Below are 21,102 nucleotides of genomic sequence, written 5' to 3' on the forward strand. Positions count from 1 at the left end.
CAGTAAAAACATCCAAAATGATCTAATTACCACTTTTGTTTTAAACTGTATCATAAAGAATACATTTTTTTATAAAGATTAATCATCCTTGTTTGCCTATTATTGTATTTATTTTTATTTTTTATTTTTTTATAATTTTATTTATTTATTTATTTTTTCCCCCAAAGCCCCAGTAGATAGTTGTATGTCATAGCTGCACATCCTTCTAGTTGCTGTATGTGGGACGTGGCCTCAGCATGGCCAGAGAAGCGGTGCGTCGGTGCGCGCCAGGGATCCGAACCTGGGCCACCAGCAGCGGAGTGTGCGCACTTAACCGCTAAGCCACCGGGCCGGCCCATATTATTGTATTTAAATTTTGATAAATTGTGTGTTTCAGTGGAAGGTACTGAACATGATTATTTTTCTCTAAATATTATCCTGTTCTGCAGGATTAAGAATGAAAGGATTCATAAGGATAGACATATAGATCAATGGAACAGAATTGAGAATCCAGAAATAGACTCACACTTATGTGGTCAATTGATTTTCAGTAAAGGTGTCAAAGAAATTCAATAGGAAAAGAATAGTCTTTTCACAAAATGTTTTTGGAATAACTGTATATCCACATGAAAAAGAAATGAACTTTTATCTTTCTTTACACCATACACAAAATTAATTTAAAATGGGTCATAGACATAAATGTAAGGGCAAAAACACATACATCCTATAGAACAAAATATGAGAAAAATCTCTGTGACCTTGGGATAAGAAACAAAAAGCATGAACCATAAATTAGAAAATTGATAGACTTAAAAAAAATTAAAATCTTTTGCTTGTTGAAACCATTAAGAAAATGAAAAGGCAAGCTACAGCTTGAGAAAAAATATTTGCAAAACATATATCTGAAAAAGGACTTGTATCCAGATCCAGTTAAGAACTTTTACAACTCAATAATAAGATAAACAACTCAATTTTAAAAAATATGAAAAAGATCTGTACAGGTACTTAACAAAAAAATGCTCAACTTCATTGGTCATTAGGGAAATTAAAACCACAATGAGATACTACTACACACCTATTAGAACATCTTAAATTAAAAAGACTGAAATGCCAAGTGTTGGTGAAGACGTGATACAATTGGAACTCTCATATGTTGCTGATGGAGATGCAAATTGGAGCAGCCACTACACACCTATTAGAATATCTTAAATTAAAAAGACTGAAATGCCAAGTGTTGGTGAAGATGTGATACAATTGGAACTCTCATATGTTGCTGATGGAGATGCAAATTGGAGCAGCCACTGGAAAACAATTTGTCAGTGTCTTAAAAATTGAAGCATACACCCACTACATGACCTAGCAATTCCACTCTTAGGTGTTTACTTAAGAGAAATGAAAATATATGTCCACACAAAGATTTGCACATGAATGTTCATAGCAGCATTATTCATAACAACCAAACAATAGAAACAACTCAAATATCCATCTACTCATCAATGTGTAAACAAAACGTGGCATATGCATTCAATAGAATACAACCTAGCAAATAAAACAGAATAAACTATTGGTATACAGAACAATGTAGAAGAATCTCAAAATCATAATGGAAAGTAAAAGAAACTAGACACAAAAACATATGAAATATGAATATGAAATTCTGGGAAAAGCAAAAATATAACAGCAGAAAGCAGATCAGTGCTTACCTTGTGGCTGGGGATGAGGGATAGCTTGACTGCAAAGGGGTAAAAGGGAATTTTAGGGGTGCTTAAAGTGTTCTAAAACTTAATTCTAGTGGAAGTTGCACAACTCTATACATTTTCTAAAACTCATACAACTTGACACTTAAAATGGATAAATTTTATGTTATATAAATATGCTTCAAGAATAATTTTAAGGGTGTATACATTAAACCTCAAGGTGGTTTCTCTTAAAAAAATTGTTATTCAGCAAATAAATTGTTGCTGATGAGCATCAGTTTAAAATGCCTAACAATCCATTTTCTACAAAACATAATTTTCTTTGTTTAGTATAGTTATAATATTTAAAGATTTAATCATATTGTAAATAATTTGATAGCTATCATCATTTGATACAAATAGTGTCAAATAGAATACAAACTGTGGGATTATTAATTTAATATAATAGTCAAGTTTCCAGTAAAACTCCATTTACTTAAGATTAATTGTCTCAATCTCATATGTCTGTAACAAATTCAGGAATGTGTAAGCAATCAAAAATATATTTGATTTTGGGGCCGGCCCAGTGGTGCAAGTGGTTAAGTGCACTCGCTCTACTGCGGCGGCCTGGGGTTTGCCGGTTCGGATCCCAGGTGCGCACCGACTCACAGCTTGTTGAGCCATGCTGTGGCAGCGTCCCTTATAAAGTAGAGGAAGATGGGCACGGATGTTAGCTCAGGGCCAATCTTCCTCAGCAAAAAAAAAAAAAAAATAGGAGGATTGGTATCAGATGTTAGCTCAGGGCTTATCTTCCTCACACACACACACACACACACACACAAAATATATATAGATATATTTGATTTTGAGATCATAGTTGATTTGGAGATCACAATGTCTATACATTAAAATTATAGACATATTTTTATGGTAAGTGGTCAAGTCACTGTGAAAAATATAGTACATTATTTGCCAAAATGAATAGAATAAATTACACAAGGAATAAAAATGTATAAATGAATAAATCTGTATTTAGTTATTCATTATTTTTCATCTTCTTTGCCACCACTATCTTCATCTACTATTAGAAGAATACATTTTTTAGTTACTTATGATTCTGGACCAGAGCTTCTAATCATATGACTTTAGGAGCAGTCCAAAAGAATGGCATTTCTGTTAACAAAGAAATGAACACATTACCAATTGTCAATAATGCATTTCACAAGTGGTTTTCTGGAATAATAGTTTATCATAGTAACAGTCATTTAAGAAGAAATATAATAATTTAAGATTTAAAATAACAATTTCCAGGACTGAATATAAAAAAAAACCTTTTTTTCCCTTTTAGCTAAATATAGCATAGATTAATTTGAAGCTAAATCTTACCTTTAAAATGCCATTTATTCTATGAGTGTTATTGTCTTGAAAGAAGTCATTTGGCTCTCAGATCAAAATATAAAGGAAGCTTATAGCATTAGGAAAATGTTGGGAAGATGGGAAGATGAAATACATCTCTTTAGTCCTGTAAGATGGCACGTCTGCCAGATCTTTATCCCAAAACATTAGTGGACATTCATTGGACAATTTATTTGCAGGTATATAGACAAGAATTATTTCGCATTGCTATCAGTTATCTACAACTTGACAGAGTTGTGAAATAGCTCATAGACAAGGAAGGGGACAGAACCTCCATATAAGCAGAATCACATAACCCAGGAGGGTGTGCTCTAAACAATGCATAGTTCTCCATTAAAGCAGATTTCTCCCCCTACAGTCCTAAGAATGGGCTACTTACCCAGATGAGCAAACTATTTTTTCAGATAAATTTATTTTAAGGAAGTTCCTGAAGGAAACAGTGAAATTGTTTATTGGTTCATAGAATTGTCTTTCTGGGAAAGAATTTCCTGGAGTAAATTTAAAAGTCATGTTGACACAGGTGACCTCAGTTCTCAGTACTAATAGTTAAGCTATATGGGTGTGAGTGGTCTCAATTCTCATATATTTGCTTTCTTGCATTTTTTCTATCTACCAACCAGGAATATTTTTCTATCCCAGGGATAGGTTGAGGTCAGGAACTCTATTGTCCTCAATTCCCCACCTCTTCATATTTGAAATGCCTCATCCTTCTCCTAAGGGCCTAGGACTTTGGAAGCCAAAGCCAGGAAGAAACCTTCAGGTTATTTACCAGATACCTCCTTTGAGCAATGGAATACTTGATTTTTATTTTTGGTGGGGGATAGGGTTGCTGATGATGAGGACAAAAGGGAAAAGGGAATGAGAGAGCAGGATTTTTAAAAAAGTTTTATCTTGCCACATTTTTACAAATATAAGTAATGTATACCTAGAGAAGAAAGTTATCCACTAGAATGAGTTTTAAATGTTTTATGTGGAAGGTGTTTTTAATGTGCTGGTGTATTTCATGGTGTTTTGAGAAAAGTATTTCACCAAGTTTCTACCTACCCTAGCAGTTTAATGTCTCAGTATTTTCTTTCCTCATCCTTCCCTCATTCCCAGGACTCATTGGAATTTTCTCTATGCTGCCTCTATAATTATAGATACTAGAAAATAACTTCATTTTTCTTTCTTTTTTCTAGACTCTAGATGTTTACAAACATTAAGAAATGTTTCCTTTCTTATCAAGTTGGCTGCAACCATCTACTTTGCATGTAGGTTCCTTCACCAAAACCAACATATTCCAACCAGGAAACAAACAAGTGAAATACTTGTTTCAGGTTGCAGATTCTGTAAATGATTTAATTCTTTGTCCTCCTTTATTCAAAATCTTAGATCAAATTTATTTGAGTCAAGTGATGTCTGTATTTTTCTATTAGTAAATGTGATGTTCTTTGTTAAATGGACACTTCATAGCTACTTAAAATCATCGTAAAACTGGCCACATAGTTTTTAAGAAAAGTAATTCAATGATTGAGCCTATTGGGGACGTCCTTATCTTTTCTCCTTCCTGCCTAGATTACTGAAAGCTTTACCTATTTCTATGTATGACTTACATTAATAATGTATTTATTAATGTAGTGTTTATTGAGGTATTCATGTATTTACTGATACTACCACAATATTTTTCTGAATTTACAGTTTTACTACACGCACGGGAAACACATACATACACATTTACACACATTTTGGGTTTCTGAGTCAAGCAATCAAACTTAAAAGTTTGACTCTAGTTTTGAAATAAAACCTTGAATAAAATTAATTCCAATTACTGGGATGTTTAAAATACTCAGAATTCCCAAAAGGAGAAAATTTTTATGATCCTAATGAACAATATGATCACATGGATGTTGAAGGGAAGCAACTTCTCCTTGATTACTGCTGAATCTCAAAGGCAGCAAAGGAATCAACTCAAGCATTTTGAATTACTTCTTTTTTTTTTTTTTTTTAAAGATTTTATTTATTCAGTTTTTTCCCCCCAAAGCCCCAGCAGATAGTTGTATGTCATAGGTTCACATCCTTCTAGTTGCTGTACGTGGGACTCGGCCTCGCGTTGGACGGAGAAGTGGTGCCTCGGGGCGCTCCCGGGATCCGAACCCGGGCCGTCAGCATCAGAGCGCGCACACTTAACCGCCAAGCCACGGAGCCGGCCCTGAATTACTTCTTACAAGATTGCAGTTGTGTATCCCTATAAGAAGTACAGGTTTTTAATTTAAAGTTTACCTTCAACACCAAATGTTTCTAGATAACATTACATTAAATAACATTAGAAACAATGGATACTTCAAACATTACTTGTTTAGATTTCACAAGCATTTATTGAACATCTACTAAAGAGTCAAATGCCTTCACTTCTTTAATCTCATTTAATCTGATCCTCAAAACATCAATCAACCCTGTTGTTATGGACCAAACTGTGTCCTCCCCAAATTCATATGTTGAAGCCCTAACCCCCAGTACCTCAGAATGTGATTGTATGTGGAAATAGGGTCTTTAAAGAGGTAGTTAAATTAAAATGAGGTCATTAGAATGGGCCTTAATCCAATATGACTGGTGTTCTTATAGGAAGAGATTAGGACATATAGGGAAGACCATGTGAAGACATAGGGAGAAGACGGCCATCTATAAGCCAAGGAAAGAGGCCTCAAAAGAAATCACCCTGCAACACCTTGATGTTGGACTTCTAGCCTCCAGAATTTTGAGAAAATTAATTTCTGTTGTTTAAACCACGCAATCTATGATATTTTGTTGTGGCAGCTCTAGCAAACTAATATACCTATAAAGGTGTGTATTACACTTCTCTATGGACACTGATGGTTCTAGAAGTTTTCTAAGCTAAGAAGAGTTCACACCAGGATTGAAACCTAGGTTTTCTGATCATAATTCTAGTGCTTTTTCTATTACAAAACCATAATTGTGGTATAATGGAAAGAGTGCTTTGGAAAGCATTTAGGTACCAATGTAGAAGACACATTTAGTCAGATGATGTTAGCTACTGAGTCCAGGAAAATCTCACAATTACTCCCTTTTTGTTCTTGGTTGCAAATCCTGGCCAGCTTGGTCCCCCAATTGGCAGGCTTGGACCTCAGCTGGGTAACAGGAAGAAGCTGGCCCATGAATATGGAAGGTGGGAGGACTTTGGATTGTGGTAAATAAACAGAGAATTAGTTGCACATGTTTCTTTGTTAGTGTAAGAGAATTAAAAAACATATGTGTGCTGGACAATTGTAGTTAGAATTAACTATACATGTTTTCATATTCAGCTTAGCTTTGTTTTTGAGTTGTTTCATGCAACTAATTCCCATTCCTATTTATTGATCCATAACAAGACAAGACATTGTACAAAGTACAAGCTATGGTTTACTTATTTTGGTTTTCTTCATAAGAAGAAAGAGGGAAGCTTCTTTGAAGTGTGCAAATATCATCAATTAAATAAGGACTCAGAGAGCATATGCAAGTGAAAAAGCAACTTTATTTTTAGAAAAAGTATTTGCATAATATTTTATACAATTGCGAAATTAAGAACATTCAAAACAATAAACTTAAATTTCATAAACAATACAAACATGATTGGGAGATGTAAGTGAATAAAACAAGGTAGAGGCAGAGGTAAAGAAAGAGACGGCAGGAGGTGACATGGAGATTTAGTTCTGGGAGTATAATTCCCAACTGCCCCTGAAGAGCAAGGTGTAATGATTCCCAAACAGCTCTCTGCATGGAACACTCTTTCTCCATCTCCTGCTTCCCTTTGCCACTTCTCTCTCAGGTCTTAATGCCTCCTTCGGAGACAAGTCTTCTGCTCACCTCCCAGATTTAGTTAGGTGTCCCTATTATTCACACCCATGGCCCTTACGGCTTCTTCTTTATAGTACTTATCACATTTGTTAGTACTTGTTTCATGTCTCTTTTCCTGAATAGAATGTAAGTTCCATGATGGCTCTGACCATATTCACCTTGTCCACTGCTGAATTACCAGCACCTAGCAAACTTCCCGGCACACAGCAGGCACTCAATGAGTGTTGAGTGAATGAAAAGATGAGCAATTCATACTTTCTTTGTATCCTTAAGGCCAAAGTAAGTTTGTTTCTTAAAGTACTTTTCAAAGGAGAAACTAAGCTTGAAGATGTTCCATATGCCTGCTTTCATATGATAATAGATGAAATAATTACAAAAAGAAATAGAAAATTCCTTAATTTCAGGCATTTTTTATCACTTTCAATTGAAGCTCCATGAGGGCAGAGACTATGTTTGATTTTACTCATTATTCTATTACCTAGAGCAAGTTCAATAATGTAGCAAGTTCAGTAATACAGATGCACATATATCTCTTATAACAAAAACATATTGAATAAAATACAACTAAATATAAATAGAAGTCAAGGCAAAAATATGTGAAGAGTAATGATCAGGATGCAAAAAGATCATGAATACGTCAAACTTTAAGTTTGGCTTAGTTTCCTGGGAGCTAAAGTGGAAAGCAGGAAAGTCAATTTCTGAGTTATTATTATTAGAAAAATGAATTCCTTAGTGGTAGCAAAACTTTTCTAACGCAGTTCAATTTCTTTGTAAATGTGGGTTCGATATAGAATTCACTAAATAAAGTGCTGGACAAAATTTCCAAGAACATTCCTACATCCTATATGATAACAGATGTCCCATGGCTGCTGATAAAAGCCAAGGACGTGGCATTACAATTCAATTCAATGAAAGCTATTCTGCAAGGGGCAGAATTGGTCAAATGCATAGCCTAATGGTTGCCCAAGGTTAGAATACCTAATGCAATGTTCCTAAAGTTCCCTCCTGGCAGATGCTATGTGGAGGGAAAAAAGCCTGCGTTTTTTAGATGCCATTTTTAGATGCATAGACTTCAAGAACTTGTGAAAATTAAATGAGATAATCCATGTAAAATATCTGGCACATACAAAGCTTTCAAGAAGTTTTGGCTGTTATTTCCCATGGAATGATGACCTAAAGAAGGTTTCTCTTACCAAAATCCTCAACATCATTGTATTTTACTCCTACTACACCTACTCAACAAAAACTTAACCCAGGAACAATTCCATAATTTACTTTTTCTGCTTCTATATCTGGTTTCTGGAAAAGGAATGACTGAAACTATAAGTTCACATCTTCCCAAACTCTCTGGGATCTTAAAATCCTTTGACTATTTACTTACTTATTCATGATTGATTTACTTCTGCAACGAGGAGCAAAAGCAAAAACTCCCTACCTAAACCTCACCTTCTTCACTTTCAACAGACAATTTTGCCTATATGTCATGGAGAAAATTTAAACCATGTTAAATAGGACTAGATACTCTGAGCAACTGTATTAGTTAGCTTTGCTGCATAACGAAGCACTCCAAAACTTAGTGGCTTAAAACAACAATCATTCATCAGCACATGACTTTTTGGGTTATGATTTTGGGCTCAGTTCAGCTGGGAAGTTCTACTGATCGTACCTGGGTTCATTCACGCAGCATAGTCAGTTGGTGGTTTAGCTGGGCCTGAACGGTCTGGGGTGGATTCATACGTCTGGTGGTTGACTGGCGACTGGCTAGGGTGCCTTGGTTCTTTTCCACATGGTCACTTCAACAGGCTAACTCAAGTATCAGGGTTCTCAGCAGCAAGAGAGGTCAAGCTCCAATATGCCAGTACTTTTAAAACTTCTGCTTGTATCACCTTTGCTAACATACCATTTGATAAAGCTAATCATATGGCCAAGCCTACATTCAAATTATGGAGAGACAGGAGGAGCAGCAGAGTCATACTCAAGGTGTTGGCATACGGGGACGGGAAGAATTTGTGTCATATTGCAATCTACCATACTCTTCCAACTGAAAGAATAAATTGCTTTCATATATGTGAATATATATATGATGAAGAGGTGGCACAAAACTGAGAAATGTATGAATTCCTGAAATGGAAGGAAACATGGAACTCTAGGAGGCACAGGAGGGCCAAAGCAAGCTTTCACTCTGCAAATCCTGGATACCTTGAACTTCTACTACCTGTTCTGTTCAGTAGATAAAGCCTGACACTTAATATGTGAGATCTCATTGAAAATACTTGCATAATACTAGGATTCCAATATGGTGGATCCACAACATTATATCACTTCCAACTTGATCCAGCACCCTTAGGATCCATTCTTATTTGTGCTGCCTCTGTTTGTGTCAATATAAATTGGCAAATACTTGCATTTATTTTTGTGTGTATTATGCCACGGGTTACAGTTTTTGCTGGGGCCTCCTGGGACTTGAGTCTGGTAATACTCAAGTATTCTGGTAATAAGTCCAGAAGCAATGAGAAGCACTGGATATAGGTTCTGAGAAAAACATGCAGGCCTTGGCAAGGCAGCTTCCTCAGGAAAGGAAGATTAATCTTCTCAGGTAGGGGAGAAAGCTGCTCCTCCTGGCAAAGGAAAGTCAACAGAATTTAGGGGTTTAACATCATCTTCATTGCAATCTCCCAATTTTCAGGGTCTCTTTGCTTCCCAAACAATGCCTTCACTTTAACAAAAGAGCCCTACAAGGATGGGAATACAATCTACATTGTAATTCAGCCGCTTGCAGGATTCAACTTTGGGGTTGGTTTTGTAGGTTGACCAACTGTCCATCACGGTTTGCCCAAGACTGAGGGATTTCCCAGGAGATGAGACTTTCAGAACTAAAACAGGGAAAGTCCCAGGCAAACCAGGGCACGTTGGTCATCCTAGTTTTCAGAAACCTTTCCCTTGTGACTATCTGAAGTACATGTTTCTTTTAGGGCAGAAGCAGAAGTTTTCTGGTCCCTTATCTGGACCTCAAGCCAGGAATTTAAAATTTTGAACTCATTTTCTTTCTCCAAGTTTTCCAGCACACTTAGAAGCAATCACTCAACCTCTTTATACTCTTACCATCTTCCTCCACTTTATATGGGATGCTGCCACAGCATGGCTTACCAAGCAGTGCATCAGTGCGTGCCCGGGATCCGAATCGGTGAACTCTGGGCCGCCGCAGCGGAGTGCGTGCACTTAACTGCTTGTGCCACCGCGCTGGCCCCAAATCCTAGCTTTCTCAGTACTCTTAATCACATGTATCTACAAGGGATAATTTAAGTAACTCTTTGCCATGGACTACCAGTGTCCCCTTTACCACTGGCAACAGGATCATTAATGCCTTCATATCTAATCAGATCAGACAAGCAATTCCAAATAAACCAATTCAGGGAACCCACTCTTAAGGCTCTAGCCCCCTGGATATGTCCAATACTAATTTCTGTATTAATTACAGTTTTCTCAGAGAAGTAGAACTGTTATTACTGATATGAAATAACAGGATTTTTTAAAATAGAAATTTACCTTATATGGTTTTGGGAGCTAGTAAATAAGTTCATGTAAGGCTGTTGCACAAAGTTATTGTATGTGAGTAGGGCCAGCAGTTGGGGAAAAATCTAAATGTGAAGCGAGGGAGAGCAAAGACACTTTGGAACCCACAAGGAAATGGAACCCGTGAAGACAAACAGGAACTTGCATATGTCTCTTGCTGTCTCCAATGTCAATGATATGGGTGGCCTACAGAAGGATCTGGCACCCTTCACCATGGAACATGCACCTGGCCCAGCATTCACGGAATTTGAAGTAGGAGATATGGCAGGAGCTGGAGGAGCCACGGGCTTGACTGCTGCCCTACAGCAACAAAGTAAGACACTAGATTAGTGACAAATGGTGTGAGAGCTTCAACAGTGCCTGACCACCCTACACCACCTTTCAGAATATAATGGCACTACTTTACCTCTGCCTTCCAAATATGCAAATTTCTTTTGTGGTCAACCCTAATGTGATACCATAAAGAGAACTTTGGGAAACTTAGCTCCAGCTTGGTAATGTGACAGTACAAAAACACCATACCTATAATTGTGTCTTAATTTTTAAAGATGTTTAAAAATATTTTGGATATAAAAATTTATTTATTTATTTTTTTGAGGAAGATTAGCCCTGAGCCAACATCTGTTGCCAATCCTCCTCTTTCTTGTTGAAGAAGATTGGCCCTGGGCTAATATCCATGCCCATCTTTCTCTACTTTATACGGGACCGTGCCACAGCATGGCTTCGATAAGTGGTGTGTAGGTCTGCGCCTGGGATCTGAACCCGCAAACCCTGGGTTGCTGAAGCGAAGTGTAAGAACTTCACCTCTACACCACCAGGCTGGCCCCTAAAAATTTATTTTTTAATACTTAGATCGCTGTGATCACTTTTTTCATTCTTTTTATAAATATTTTGTCCTAGACAGTTTTAAGATAATTCTATAAAGCTCTTGGTTTAAGAATGAATTTTTTTTCCCTATAAAAAATAGTATAAAACTTGTCTGTGTCACTTGCCATATGCTGGCCCATTCACCCAATTGAGCCAATTCCTCTGAATATTTTTGAAAAGCTTTTCAATTTTTTTGTTTGGCATCCAATTTTACTCCCAATCAAATGTAAGGCATTATTTTCTCTATATGATCTATAAATTAATGAAAAGATTTGAGGTAATTATAATATACCAACTCAACCACATTATGTAGTGTTCTTTTTATTAAAAAAATCCCAGAACATAGTTCCCACCCATGCTTTCTCTCTTGCTGTTAGAATCAGTTATTTAGAATTAATTAGCAAGAAGCTTAAGTTTAAAAACCTAATAAATTTGTAGCATTTTATCAAATTATATTTGGTATCTCTTAATGAGAATCAATATATATTATTTAATTTCTTAACACAATTCCCTGACATTATTTAATTTCTTAACTTAATTCCATAACTATATTTCCATGTTTGTTCTCTCTTTAGTGGAAGCAGCAGAATGACAACTTGAAGTGACCATGAGGTGTATTCAACAGGAATTCCACCGGTGAAAATGGATCATACATCTCCCAACCATTCCCTCCTTCCTCTCAACACACACACACACACACACACACACACACAGACAGCTGAAGAAGAGTTGAGAGAAACAGCATAGCAAACATTTAAACTATTAGAAATTAATGGACATTAAGTCCAGTGCTTCTATCTTGCCCTCTCTCTTGCCATTTCTCTTCTGGTTTCAATTATAAGACAGCCTGCCCTCATATCAAAGATTGGAAAAGTGTCGGCCGGCCCCGTGGTTTAGCGGTTAAGTGCGTGCGCTCCGCTGCTGGTGGCCCGGGTTTGGATCCCGGGTGCGCACCGACGCGCCGCTTCTCCGGCCATGCTGAGGCCGCGTCCCACGTACAGCAACTAGAAGGATGTGCAGCTATGACACACAACTATCTACTGAGGCTTAGGGGGAAAAAAAAAAAAAAAAAAAAAGATTGGAAAAGTGGGAGCAAATTGCGCTCTGAATTCAAAAAAACATCTGATGAAATCATGATTCCTTTTATTATGCAGAGAAATGTAAAATGCATACAAATAATGTTATTTAATGTAAACATTCCATTTTTACAATATATCCTCCATGTATTTCATTATATCAGCAACTGACGACTAATAAAAATGAGATTCTGGAATGGTTTTCCACTTGCATCATTTGGAGAAAAAGTGTCTAGAAGGGCTTTCTGACGTTGTTTTCTATACAGGCAGTACTGATTACACATAATAGATATGATTCTAATATAATGAGATTAAAAATGGCATTTGGCTGGCAATCTCTGACCCTTGCTTCTTTTAATTTCCTAACAAAATGCTTATATGGACATTGTACAATTAATTTCCATTTACTGTCGATTCCCCATTCACACAATATTTTTAACAAATCTCTTTCTGAAGTTTCAAGGAGATGCCTGTAACAAGACGCCTTGTTGTAGAACTAATGAAATAATGAAAATATTATTCATCAAAATCCAGGGAGGATGTTCCCCAAGGTAAAACAGTTGATGTATTGGGCTGCCCACTGGACTACAATTCTCAGGGGTCTCTGTTGGTAGGGACAGTTAACTGTTGGACTCAGGAGCCTTTGGACAGTGGCAGAGTGTGACAAAGACAGCTCTGATTGAAGAGATGAATAAAAGGCTTAGCAGGTGGTTGGTGAAATTCTGTGAGAAACAATGTATGACTCTTCAAATTTTTAGAAAATGGTTGGATTTTTTATGGAACCTAGTAATGGGTGAGTTCTCCACTAAAACTAGAGCAGGAAGCAGAATCCAAGTGGTCCACGCATTTTAGGAGTGGAGGCAGAATACCAGGAGTCTAAGGAGTGGGGATAGGGAATTAGGAATTCTCAGAAGTTGTGGGTAGGACATTGGTTGTGAAATCAATGGTTGTGTAAAAGGTGATGATGATGGGAAGAGTTGAAACTAGCTTAACCTAATTTTCAAGGGGCAGTTATACCAGTTGATATGCTATTGCCTCTCAACTTTATTATTTATTTTTTATTTTTTATAATTTTATTTATTTATTTTTCCCCCCAAAGCCCCAGTAGATAGTTGTATGTTATAGCTGCACATCCTTCTAGTTGCTGTATGTGGGACATGGCCTCACCATGGCCGGAGAAGCGGTGCGTCAGTGCGCGCCCGGGATACAAACCCGGGCCGCCAGTTGTCTCTCAACTTTAAACTTATTCTCACGTACACGTTTGTGATGTTCTGCAAACCACATTACTGCTTTGCCACCTGGGTCTTGGTTAGGATCCACCAATAGAAGGCACTAGAGGGAGATTGCACTTCTTCCAGCTACACTTCAACCCGGCAGTGGCAGATTGTTCCAGAAGCAGCAGCTGAAACCAGTTTGCAGTTTTTCTAACATGCCGAACCAGCCTATTACTTTCCCTCAGACACACCTCAGGCCAGCACCAATCAGCTAGTACCGCCTCCTAAGAGGTATGGGTCTCAGCCCTGTGGGGCCCCTTGTCTGATTGTTAGAGATACCAGCATCAGCCATCTCCTCATAGGTTGAGTTTCAGCTCGGGGGGGGGGGGGGGGGGTCCCTCCTCTAACCTATTTGCTGTGATCATGGCAAAAAAGGGCACACGCATGGAATACAAAAAAGCTAAGTAAAATGACCATGATGGGGATCCTGAGAAAAGGTCTTTCTTGAGATATGAGAGAATTAGAGAGGATTTACTGATGTGGAGGGTTCCTGTCTGTCCAGGCTAGGCATATTTGGCTGCCTTAGAAGAGACAACTTGATTCCAGGCTCCTGTCCCCACCTCCCACCGCCCTAAACAATCAGGCCAAGCAAAGAATCAGCATCCCTCAAAGGGGCTTTAGAATAAGTTACTTCTAAATCTGTAGGCTGACGGTTGATGGGCCAAATCCTACCTGTAGCCTGTATGGCAAGTAAACTAAAAATAGTTTTTACATTTTTAAATGGTTGAAAAAAATAAAAGAAGAATATTTTGTGACACATGAAAATTGTACACAATTCACATTTCAGTATTCATAAATAAAGTTTTATTGGATCACAGCCACACTCATTTGTTTGAATATTGCCTATGGCTACTTGCATGCTACAATGGCAGAGTTGAGTAGTGTGATAGAGACTGTGTGATAGAGCCCACTGAAAAATGTGGGCTGTGTGCTGGGTCAGCCATGGGGCACACAGGCTTTCAAAGGTAGTAACACATAGGCAGAGTGGCTCTGAGAGAGGAGGAAGTTAATGACAGAATCAGCAGGATGGTGATGTAATGTTGTGTGGTGTGATGATCTTTCCCTAGAGGGGAAGAAACTTCTGCTCCTCTTTCCAAGAGGGAGTGGCATTACAGTGAACACTTCTGGTTTCTTTCCATACTTGTATCCATCGGAATCACTTACTAGTGGGTGGGGTTCATTGCTTTCAAAACAAGATACAGGTTCAACTCTGGTTTTCTTTCTCTCCTGCCATGCCTATCTCACTATGAAAGGCAGTGGGCTTTCTTCTGCTTCCTACGCCAAGACGGTAGGCATACTTGGATCAGGACCTGTCGCAGCATGCTTTGTAAAGGCAGCCCTGGAAACCTATCAATCTCTCCAGTCCTCTGACTCCATTTGTCAGACAGACATTAGTCTCCTGGGTATATGAAACCATATTTGCAGATCTAACTTGCTCCACAGGCAGGTCTCAGGGTGCACATTTACAGAGAAGTAGATCCTAGTCTCATTTCCAGCCTGGTTTTAGTAGGGATCCTTGCACTTTGTGGGATATTAGATACCTAACCAATAATAAAGATGATACTATAATGAGATGCCTATTTGGTTCCTTGTGTCTATTCTCAGTTGGTTAGAACCCGGAGAAGATGGGCGATTGACATTCCATGGTCTTCAACACTCAAGACCATAAATTCAGAAAGACTGCAAACATCATGATGTGCTTGGTGTCTAGGTTTCCTCAGGAAGATCATGAGGGGCAGCGTTTGTGCCAGGCAAGCATAAAGAGACAAACTTAAATGGAATGCAGAAAGCAAGAAGTTGGTCTTCTATTCAGATGTCTAGTATCTTCATATTCTGTAACCTGGAGATGTTGACTTCTGTCCCACAGCCTATCATAGCCTCAGTTATGCAGATTAAGTGCAGAGTTCAAGATGGAGAAAGTAGGTATTTTCCAAACCCACTCCCTAAGTCACAGAATTATCCTATCTTAGTTCAGTTGATAACTTCATGCTGTAAGACATCATCTTTTCCTCTTCTCACTGCAAACAGACCTTGGTATATAGTTCTAAGATTGATCTGGATTCATGTTCCTTCAATTTATTTTAGGTTTCCAAAGCTTTTTTTGTGTGTAAACACTTCTATACTTGCTTTGTCTTTTCCTCCCTTTTCCAGTCTCAACCCCTAGTCCCTTCTTTTATTAATCAACCTCAAGAGGAGTGACTTGCAATATGTGTATATTGGAGCAATAATTCTCAACTTGCCAAAAAGTACAGCATTAGATCTGTGTATATCAGAATTTAGAATAAGGGATTCAGAGGTTCTGCAGGAATTATAATATCTACCTTATAGGGTAGATATCATGTGGTTTAATATATAAATAAATAAATAAATGTTGCATACTATGTTATTATGTACCAGGAACAATTCTAGATTCGTCTCATTTCATCATATATAAAAATATATAAAATGGGAAAAAATAAAGGAAGGTCAGTGAAGGCCATCAGACATAACTTCTTTTTTTTTTTTTGAGGAAGATTGGCCCTGTGCTAACATCTGTTGCCAATCTTCCTCTTTTTCTTTTTTCTCTCCAAAGCCCCAGTACATAGTTGTATATTATAGTTGTAGAGTTGTAGCTCTTTTATATGGGAGGCTGCTGCAGCATGGCTTGATGAGCAGTGAGTAGGTCCTGGCTCAAGATCTGAGCTGGTGAACCCGGGGCTACCAAAGTGGCTCACGTGAACTTAACCATTATGCAACCCGGCTGGCCCCCAATAGCTTCTCCATTTTACATATGTGCAAACTGAGATCTAGCCTTTCTAATTACTTCCCAAGATTTTCTGGCTCTTTCCCCTATACACAGATGCAAAATATCTTGAAATCTGGATGTTTAAAAAATCTGAATTTTTTTTTTGGCCTCTTCAGATTTTTGGAAGAATGATTTCACTTTTAATTTGCATGTTAGTTTCCATGCAGCCAAACTCTTTCCTCTTCAACAAGAAGCTATGATGTAAGTAAAAACAAAGAGTTCGGGTTTGAAAAACTGGCTTTGAGTATTGTATACCAAGAGAGTGCCTGGAACTGTGGCACCGATTCTAAGAGTAAATCATTACTAATGGTTTTCCCATTGGGGGTTGATTCTGTTAATGATGACTCAGGAGCCTCTCGATCACTAACTCAGCTGTGATAAAATGCTGCTTGTGAAAACTGCAGGTGATTTTTAGCTCTGACCAATTGAATACTTATAGTATATTCTGGGAAAGGTGTGTTTTGCTTAGGTGGCAACGTTAGGAAAGTGGAAGAAGGATTTCTGCATGCCATTTTCAAAATGAATTCAATGGCTCCTTACCTCTCATTTCTTTAACTGGTCTGCTAGTCCCATTATGTCAGGAATCATCTTATTAATACATATAAAATCATCTTATTATTAAAACAGATTATAAAACAAAAACAAAACAAAAAACCATCCTAGTTCAAAATCTACTTCCTTCAGGAAACCTCCAATGAGTAATCATAGTTTACTTAATATTTTGACCCATTCAAATGAAATCTCAGAACACCGAATTCCACTAAAAAATTTTAAATAAACTTTTATTATTTATCTCTGAATGTCTTTTAAGTTTTCCCCAGTTATTTACTTAAAACCTCTGCCTATAGCAGGCAGTCCTGGATCTGACTTTTGGCTCACTTTCCAGTGCATGATCTTGGCCTAATCAGTTTCCTCATCTGTAAAATAGGGATAAAAATGGTACCCATATCATGGGACTGTTATCAGGGTTGAGACAACATGGAAAGCACTTAGCATAGTGCCTGGTATATAGTAACTGCTCATCAAATGTCTGTGATAATTATTGTCTGTCCCTTTTATTTTTTAAGGTATATTGGGAAGAGCATGGGCTACGCAATGAGTCAGTTCTGTGGTGCAGTTCTGTCAGCCCCTTATTCTGTTTGGCATCTTGAGAAATTTAATTAACCCTTTGAGCCATTATTTCCTCATTTCCAAAACGGATATACTGTAGTAATATCCAGTCCACTAGGTTGTTTTGAGGTAAGTGCCTATTATGTCCCTCTCCTCCCAAGCGATTATCAACAAGTTAACATTTATGAAGTCTATTTCAAGGGCAAGGCAAAGCAAGGTGTCACAGAAAGTTGCAAAAGAAAATAAACGTGTGTTCACCGTGGGCAAGGAGAGCATCTAACAAAATCAAGCCATCCATGCACATGCATTGCTGATGACATATGCAAATTAAGTGGGTCTCTAATCCATGCCACTTATACTTTTCCCAGTGTGGATGTGGAGGACTTTTCAATGAGAGCCTTTTTGCTGGTATTTTTACAAGTCAGCAGATCCTCAAAGCCCAAGTGAAATATGGGGCTGATGAAAGACCTAGAAAAACTGGAACACTCACAAGCCGTCCAGCGGCCAGTGCCACACAAACTAGGATAAAACAAACCTCTTCTTTCTAACCAAGGGCAGATCTCAGTGGGCTCGGGGAGGTAAGTGGAAGGGCAGAACGCCGGTCAAGTTGCCCGGACGCCGAGGGAAGCAGCTGTAGAAGGGCCCCTTCCCCGCAGCACCTGCCCCCGCCATGGAGCATTTCCCTCAGGCGTCGTGACTGTCCTGAGGCGTGGCGCCCGCGCCGGCCCGGCGGAGGAGTCGCGGCAGACCGGAGAACTCCAGCCCTCACACGGTTAAACCTCTCCCAAGGAGACTGGAGGAGGGAGGGTCCCCGCCCACGAAAACGGAGATACTGTAAAATCATCGCGGCGCCCCGCCCCCACCCCGGGCCCGGCCTCCTCCCCCGCCCCCCAGCCCCCCGCCCGACTCGGGACAGACCCGCGGGCCGCACCTGCCCGCGTGCACACGCCCCCGCGCGCCGGCCGCCCCGCGCGCCAGGCCTCAGAGGCGCCGCCGGCGGACCGGGGCGCCCACCCTGCCCGGTCCCTGCGGCCCCGCCGCCGCCGCCGCCGCCGCCGCCGCCCTCGGCACGCGCCCGCCGCCGCTCGTCCGCACCGCCCGGCCTCGGCGCGGGCCACGGCCGCCGGAGCCGCAGCCGCCACGCTCAACGCCGCCGCCTCACCGCCGAGCCGGCCGGGCGCGGGAGCTGAGGAGAGCCCGGGCAGGGGCGCGACGGCTCGAGGGCGCGCGGGCCGCCGCCGCGGTCGTTCGCTGCGCTCCGGCTCCAGCGAGGACGGTCTGCTCCTCCTCCTCCGACCTCCTCAGTCCTTACCGTCCTCCTCCCGCTCCTCCGAAGCACCCCCCCGGTCTCCACCCCCTCACGCCCCACCCGCGGGAACGAGGCCTCGGGAATTCAGGGGAGTGGCTGTGGGGGCGCGTCGCGGCTCCCAGCTCGGCCAGCCCCTCTTCCAAGACATGGTCTGATCCCCATTGTAAAGCTGCGCCCCGAAGAGGAGGAGAGAGTGGTGTTCCCGGCTCGGGGCTGCAGGCATCTCATCGTGCTGAAGCTCTGGCATTATTTTAGGGTGGGGCGAGGAGGGCCCTGGATTTTGGGGAGTGGGGGTGGGCGGGGAGGAGGACCCAAAGGGGAAAAAGGACTCTGTGAGGGAGTCGGTGAGAGACTATGGGGAAGGACCAGGAGCTGCTGGAAGCTGCTCGCACTGGAAATGTGGCTCTGGTGGAGAAACTCCTGTCTAGCAGGAAAGGAGGGATCCTGGGCGGTGGATCCGGACCCCTGCCCCTATCTAATCTGCTAAGGTAAGGACGGGAAGCAGCTCCGGGATTGCATACCTCGTTATGCATTGTGATGGATACGGCTTCCTCCTCCGGGTTATTGCACCTGCTGGCTGCCAGCGCTTCATTCTTAAATTAGGTAGGAAAACAGACCGTGTGTATGGAGAGGAGGCATGAGCCTCCCAGTCAGATTGATGCCTTGGATTCTTTGAGTAATTTTAAAATAGCCTTCCATCAATGCGTCAGTAGCTACTTTTCTCTGAGCTGTGGTGCAGAACTTGTACATGTACTAGTGCTGCTGGAAGAAAATCGGCGTTCCACCTGCTCTCCATCAATGTTTATTATATATTATCAGCTTCCAACCCAGCCTTTTTGTCTATTTAAATGAAATTGGCAGAGCAGCTATTGCGTGCGTGCAATTAGCCTGCAAAAGCCACAGCCTTTGGTTGCTGCTACCTTCTCTTGCAGAAGGCATTTGCTGTGTAGTGGAATATGATCCCACAAAATGAAGAAAGTGAACCTTCTGATGAGGTGGCATAAGTACAGGGTGTGTGCAAAACTTGATGAAGCAGGTTAGGCAGCCCCAGCAGTACTTTCAGTTACCTGTACAGAGCTGAGTGAAACTTGGTTATTATATCTCAGGATGAAGGATGCTAGGTCGGGATTGGGATAGTGGCTATGGAATGTAGTAGAGGCCTTTTAATGTGAAGATGTTGCAGGTGAGACTAATATTGCTTGGAGAATCTTTCTAAGATGACATTTACAAAAATGTCAAGGTCTTTATTCAGCAGGCAGTACCTTAAAAATAGCAAGGTTGATTTGCATATTTGAGAAAGTATTAACTTAAAAGTTGAATTGATGGACAAACAAAATCAGTTGGTGGGGGGAGGAAGCCTGAAGAATATTCATTAGAAAAAATTCGAGGAAGGCTCTTTAGTTTCTAAAATCATGGCTATTCATTTTCCGCTGGATATTTTTGGAGGCATCAGTCATCATTCATACCTTCACCCTAAAACATCTCTTAGGCAACCCAACTGTACTGGTGAAGAATTTTAAAAAGCCAAATGATTTTCTTGGTTTTTAAAAACTGTTCTGTGCTACTCTTGACAAGTGTTGAATACAAACTTTTGGACGATGACATTGTGTTCTTTACACAAGTTCTCATATGTTGTAGTTGTCAGATAATGCAGTTAATTACAGTACTGGCTAATAGGGAAAATGGAAACATTTGTATTACAGTGAAATGAATTTAGTTGGAAAGTAGTTGATGGGACTTAAAAAGCTCCATATGTGATAATCTATACTTGTTGACAGTGACATTTTATCACATTTATCACTTCAGAACAATGAATATTTATGGGACTTTTTTTAGTAGGTCTTAGAAGTGATGACTCTTGTGTGTACTCCCTTGTCAAATAATTTTCACTTTCAAACACAAGCAGACAGTGTGTACATGCTTCAGATTATGGCTGTAATAATTGCCCTTAGTCACAGGTAATTTATGCAAAAGCAGTTTATCTGTTTGTAGTTTTAAGTTGCAGGTAAAATAAATATGTTTTCCAGTGGATCATATCAGTTATAAAAATGATTATGGTTATGACTATATCCTGAAAGAGGTCTCTCAAAATATTCAGTTTCTTTGGAAAAACACTAAAGAATTCATTGATAACAGTGAGAACTTCAGTTAATTTCACTGAGATAAATGGTATTTTAAAAAACCTATCTTTGTGATAGAACTTAAA

The 21,102-nt window shown here is 39.8% G+C and overlaps 1 protein-coding gene across 1 annotated transcript in view; it reads left to right on the forward strand.

The window, feature by feature from the left end:
• The first annotated feature begins 19,230 nt into the window (after nt 1-19,230).
• Nucleotides 19,231-21,102, forward strand: part of LOC106803129 (ankyrin repeat and sterile alpha motif domain-containing protein 1B) — a 762,921-nt gene continuing 761,049 nt past the window's right edge. The window contains exon 1 of the mRNA XM_087449060.1: nt 19,231-19,384. Coding sequence (XP_087305186.1) covers nt 19,251-19,384 — 134 coding nt within the window. The 5' untranslated portion in view covers nt 19,231-19,250. The remainder of the gene's footprint in view (nt 19,385-21,102) is intronic.

This window comes from Ceratotherium simum, chromosome 25 (assembly GCF_057802395.1).
Source record: "Ceratotherium simum simum isolate JZ-2026a chromosome 25, ASM5780239v1, whole genome shotgun sequence".
Classification (NCBI taxonomy): domain Eukaryota; kingdom Metazoa; phylum Chordata; class Mammalia; order Perissodactyla; family Rhinocerotidae; genus Ceratotherium; species Ceratotherium simum.